The sequence below is a fragment of the Phanerochaete carnosa genome (genome assembly GCF_000300595.1).
Source record: "Phanerochaete carnosa HHB-10118-sp unplaced genomic scaffold PHACAscaffold_8, whole genome shotgun sequence".
NCBI lineage: Eukaryota > Fungi > Basidiomycota > Agaricomycetes > Polyporales > Phanerochaetaceae > Phanerochaete > Phanerochaete carnosa.
In genome coordinates this window covers 2101080-2106838 of record NW_006767635.1, presented here as the reverse complement: position 1 = coordinate 2106838, position 5759 = coordinate 2101080, and the positions used below count along the sequence as shown (strand labels likewise).

The following is a 5759-nucleotide window of genomic DNA, read 5'->3' as shown; positions in this document are numbered from 1 at the left end:
CAAGACAAGTGCACTCGAGGATAGCTACCTGCGCGCAGAAGTGGTTATACGCTGGTCACCTGTCCCAGGTCTGGAGGCGGCGTTCGCGAACGGCTACGCGGAAGACTTCGCACTATCTCCACGTACTTCACATGTCAACATCGTGCAGCTCTATGCGCTGCGAATGCTATTTGGTATCCGACCGCTGTCCGGCGGCGCTGTCAGCTCGTGTACCACACGCCACGAACCGTTAAAACCCCTGCTGAAGCAGGTCCTGCACGCCGTACTCGGGAGGCAAGACGCTGACCTAGGCCATGAAATCGGCTGCAGCTCGGATATCGCTAAGCCGACCTCACCATCACGAGTGTAGACTTCCGGTCCGTGACAACGGCCTGCACTATCAGCGACGCGATTGTTATCCTCGACATCGCTCAGCAGGCAGAGTAGCTGTTATGCCCCACCGAAGCCAAAAGAGAGGCATCTCTCCTAGAAACAGTGGCTGCGCATGTCAGCTAGAGGATGAACTGAGAGTTTCCATAGCTGACTGAACGTCAACCTCGCTGCATAACTCGGCGCTGTGGGCATCATGAGATCCCCCGCTTGACATTTAAGAACTGTGTTTCTCGACGCGAATCGGAAGTTTGTGGCTCCTGCGTTGCTCGTCGAACATGGTATGCGTGTGTCATTTGTATCCGAGAACTATGACCGCGACAGATCAAGCGGTCGTCAATCCCGGGAGATGCTGATTATCAGAAAGAACTCACAGCTTCATGCCTCGTGGCCCGCGCAATGCAGCCCATCGATGTCTGTGGCAGATGCAGTGCAATCAGCTATCTGGACTACTTTGATCTGTACAAGATCTAAGTACAGTGCTGGACGCGATATTTAATTCTGCTATGCTTCAAGCTGATCCACGAGTCACTAGTCACTCCGCATCACGTTATCCAGGCTGACGGTGCATAGAACGACATACATAGGCCGTTGAACTGCGCAAACATATTGCTTGAGCGACCTCTGGAGCCTCCCTTCGGGCGTGAAAGCAGGCGCACCAAGCTCCCAAACCGGGCAGAGATATAAACGGGCGGCACAGCAGCGGAGGCGCTACCCGGCAGGACAACTGGAACCACCGACACTCTAAAACAGCTCGCACCACGATTTTATAGCATCGGGCTTGTCTCACTCAACAATTTTGATGGACTTTGAGATCACATAGTCGAGGGAGTGTAACACGAGGGTGGCCGCACAAAAAGTGGATCGGCGTCGGTAAGCGGCACCTAAAAAGGAAGTGTCAGAAGTCCCTCAAAATTGAACCAAGACCCCAGAACCGCTCGAGCAACCTTACCCCCACCATCGCCCTCGACGTCGTTGACGACGAACACGCACTCCCGCACACCAAATGGCTCCTCCGAAGCGGAAGAGTGCCAAAGCGGCACCGCAACGTAAGTTGGAAGCGCGACTGCGGCGGCAATCTGCGTTTTGCTGACCACAAAGTCGCCAAATCTCCTTAGTCCGCTCTCGCACGACTAGGAGCCGAGGCAAGGTGCTTCTGTTGCGTTCTTCCGGCCGTATAACGTCTCATTTTTCTCCCAGGCTCTTGCAGATCCTGCAGAGAATACTCAGAATCTCAACGAACAATTGCGAGCTCTCGGCCTTTACGCTGCACCAACACTAGGTGACGGCAACTGCCTCTTTCGCGCTCTCTCCGATCAGCTGCACGGCACGCCGTCGTCCCATCTCAAACTGCGCCAGGATGTTTGTAACTGGATCGAGTCACACAAGCAGCGATATGAGCCTTTTGTCGAGGACGAACGGGGATTAGACGTCCACCTCCGGTGCATGCGACAGCATGGTACGTCGGAACTGATGTTATCTACGCTGATCTCTTTGCTAATTTGCTGTGAAGGGACTTATGGCGGTCACCTCGAGCTGTCTGCGTTCGCACACATGACCAAACGCAATGTAAAGGTTATCCAGCCCGGCCTCGTGTACGTTATCGAGTGGAACGCCGGTGGCGATATCACATCCGAACGCTCGCCATCACCAACATCGTCAAGACATGCATCACCGGCACTCAACACATCTAATGCCGCTGACAACGAGAAGACTTTGACGCGACGAGAGCGGAAGAAGTTGGAACGGCAGATGGCCGCCGTGCGGCTACCGACGCCGCCACTAAGTGATGATGGTGCTGACTCTACAGTTTATGTGGCGTACGTCTTAGCCGCTTTTGGTGCTTCTGCGTACTCATAGTTTTTTGATGCAGCTATCATGACTGGGAACACTTTTCCTCGATCCGAAATCTGAGGGGTCCACACGCGGGGCTCCCGAATATTCAAGAAGCGCCTGCCGATGACGCTGAGCCACCGTCACCTCCGCCCACTTCGCCGGTGAAAAGAAAGCCTTCGTCAAGAGTGGTCTCAAGTTCAAAGCCATCAACGAAAGTGAAGATCAAGCGACCTTCAAAGCCGTCAGCGCCTGGGCGTCCCTTGACACCGTCGCAAGTTCCACTCCCTCTTTCTCGTTCATCGTCCCCTCCACCAGAGGCATCTTCATCTCGGACACCGCTTCCCTACCCCATGCCGATGGCACCTCCAAGCCCATCGCGAATCTACCGCTCGCCGAAGCGGACATTCGACGAGTCATCCGCGTCATCTGAAAGCTCGCAGTCGCTTGCAAAGCGGCACAAGGGGACCTCCCGTGCGCCCGAAGAAGAGTCATCCGTCGCCGACGCGCACTCGCGCTCGCCTTTGGGTCTTGGACCAGAGGATGGTGAAGGCGACATGGATACTCCACCATTAACACTCTCCGCGCCAGGGTCGCCCTCGAGCATGAGCTCACTTTCAACAATTTCTTCACCTGAAGCGACGCCGCCGCCTCCCGAACGCGAAGAGCGCACGCTCACGCAGCGACAGATCAAGAAACTTGGACTGCCAAAATCACGTCATGGTTCACCATTGCACACCAAGCGCAGCGCAGGCAAGATTGTCGTCCCTGGCGGACGCATGAAGCGCTCTGACACGGCGTCTGCTGCTCCCGCTGGTAACGGGAAGGTCGAAGAGTGGCAGAAGAACGGGACGGGTAGGCTGGATGTCCGAGGCTTCCGAGAGCTTAAGATCTAGACTTGACCACACGATCCCTTCGTTTCGCACCGTCCAGCATCACTAGCACACGCACGCGCGCACTTGCGCTCTCTGCCATCCTCTAGCCCCAAGGCGAACACTTTGCATACATGTTCTCATGCACGCACACGCATCTACAGTCGCATCTCCCGCACGCACATTTGCTTTGTTGCACTCATTAATCAGATACCCTCGCGCACCACATCTTCCTATCACGGATTCTTGACTGTCCACTCTTGTATTGTCAGCTCACGGACGTCCATGATTTCATAGTTATCAAGCCTGTATCACTATTGTTAATCATCACGTCTCTTGTCGCTTGAGGATACCCTGGCTGACACCTTAATCTGGACTTGTCCTTTGCATGGTCGGTGCAGGTCGACACAACTAAGGTGAGATGACCGACCAAGCGTTCTCGCACTTGCAGCTCATGCATTTCCTTTGCAGGCATGCATCCTTTGTAGTTCGCCGTCATGGATCAGCTGGCTTTGAGCCAGACCGTACATCGCATCCCTGCCGTCATCCTCTTCTTAACCATACGCTCAGGCGAAGGGAGATCCACTCGCTGGTGTGTCACGTTGCGACCTTCTCATTTACTCCCGGGCCGCGTCATGAGGTCTGATGATGCACGGGCATCATCGTGCGCGGCTTCGCAGCCAGTGCACTAGGCATATAAGAGGGCCATACTGCAATAGCAGCGACATCTTGTCTTCGCCGTTAGACATGCGTCTGAGCGGTGCTTTACTTGTGCTGCTGTCGGCAGCAGCGACTGGTCGATGTGCGGCACCATCTGGACCTTGGGACACATTCAACCTCGCACCTGCGACCAGGGTGGTACGGCCTACGGGCCTGAAAGAGGTCGTTGGTGCGGTCCAGAATGCTCAAGGTCTTCTGTCAGAAACAGGCGCCGCGACGTTCTCCGGCAATGAGTCCTGGCTGACGCTGGACTTTGGTAAGGAGGTGCGTCTAGCCCGTCCAATTGCCACGCATTTTTGTAACTTGGTATTCGACAGGTCGGGGGGCTCATCTCGATGACACTTGAAAGTGCTTCTCCCTCTTCCTCGCTGGCCCTGTCCTTCACAGAGTCGCCTATGTTCATCAGCCCGCTGACATCTGACGACTCATCAAACTCCGCACCGAATATGTCCTACGACGGCGTTCTGCACCTGCAGACGCCGCTACAGCCCGGGCTATGGACGCAGCCATCTGTGAGGCTACGGGGTGGCTTCCGGTACCTCACACTGGTGTCTACATCGAACGCAGCCATTGCCGTCTCGAATGTGTCATGTTCCATCTCGTTCATGCCGCACGTCGACAACATGCGCGAGTACAGTGGCTATTTCTATGCTTCTGATCCGGTATTCCATGACAAGGACTTTCTGACCAAGGCATGTGCAATAGTAATCATAATCCATGTTCTCCTCTTGATTGACAGCCTCATGGCAAAGATCTGGTATTCGGGCGCGTATACAGTGCAGACAGATACGGTACCGTTGCACACCGGCCGACAGATTCCGGCTGTGTCGTCGCCTGGATGGGCGAACAATGCGACCTTAGGTGTTGCAGGCCCTATCATTGTCGACGGAGCGAAACGAGACCGGTCAGCACCGTACTGCTTTTCTTTCTTGAGCTCGCCTAACCTTCACCTACAGTGCGGTCTGGCCAGGTCAGCTACGTCCTACCTGGTTGAATGCTTGTATTGCTAACAATCGACAGGTGACATGGGCGTCGCGGTCCCTACACAATTCGTGTCGACAAACGACCTCGTCCCGACGCGGAATGCACTCTCGACGATGTTCGCCGCGACGAACCCGTTGACGGGCGCACTGCCTGAGTCCGGGCCACCGCTCTCGCAGATGGGAAGTGACACCTATCATATGTGGACGCTCATCGGCGCGCATAACTACGTGCGCTTCTCGGGCGACACCGTCTGGTTAAGTGGCGTGTGGGCGAACTACACGAAGGCGGTCGGGTTTGTGCTCGGGAAAGTCGACAGCTCTGGGCTTATGAACGTCACTGGTCTCCGCGATTGGGGGCGCCTGGAAAGCGGCGGGCACAACGCCGAGGGCAATGCCTTATTGTATCAGGTGAGTTGCGAATTCCTCTGTGGGTTCGCGGCTAACGTTGTTTATTTGGGTATACAGACTCTAGCCACAGCCACGGACCTTGCGAATACTCTCAACGACTCCGCCTTGGCTGCGAATTGGTCCTCAAGCGCCGCAGCGCTGAAGACACGCTTCAATGAGGCATTCTGGCTACCGTCCGCGGGCATGTATAGCGACAATGAGACGACAACGCTTTGTCCACAAGATGCGAACTCGATGTCGGTGCTGTACAACCTGACGACGTCTGCTGAACAGGCGAACTCAGTCAGCGAAGGTCTGACGAAATATTGGAATGACCTGGGTGCCATCGCCCCTGAGCTGCCAGATAACATCTCGCCGTTCATCGGGTCGCTGGAGGTGGGTCATGGGTATGCTTCCTGGCTATTACAATTATTTGACGTTATTCATTTTAGCTCCAAGCGCATTTTCAGTCCGGCAACGACCTGACAGCCATGGACTTATTGCGTCGGGAGTGGGGGTATATGCTATACACCAACCTCAGCGTGCAGTCAACGTTACTGGAAGGCTTTACCTCAAACGGTTCCCTCTAGTGCGT

At 55.2% G+C, this 5759-nt stretch overlaps 2 protein-coding genes across 2 annotated transcripts in view; both read left to right on the top strand.

The window, feature by feature from the left end:
* Positions 1–1191: 1191 nt before the first annotated feature.
* PHACADRAFT_261495 (uncharacterized protein) lies at positions 1192–3290 on the top strand (the record flags this gene model as incomplete). Its single annotated transcript, XM_007399110.1, has 6 exons — positions 1192–1242; positions 1295–1418; positions 1488–1519; positions 1570–1828; positions 1883–2189; positions 2243–3290. Coding segments are annotated over exons 2-6 (1034 nt in total), but the record flags the coding sequence as incomplete, so codon positions are not given.
* A 531-nt stretch (positions 3291–3821) lies between these two features.
* The window catches only part of PHACADRAFT_149766 (glycoside hydrolase family 78 protein), a gene marked incomplete at its 5' end in the record, with an annotated part of 3361 nt that continues 1423 nt past the window's right edge, over positions 3822–5759 (top strand). Inside the window, 6 exons of the mRNA XM_007399109.1 lie at positions 3822–4058; positions 4112–4498; positions 4547–4698; positions 4751–4764; positions 4815–5204; positions 5256–5560. Of these exons, the coding sequence (XP_007399171.1) occupies positions 3822–4058; positions 4112–4498; positions 4547–4698; positions 4751–4764; positions 4815–5204; positions 5256–5560 (1485 nt within the window). The remainder of the gene's footprint in view (positions 4059–4111; positions 4499–4546; positions 4699–4750; positions 4765–4814; positions 5205–5255; positions 5561–5759) is intronic.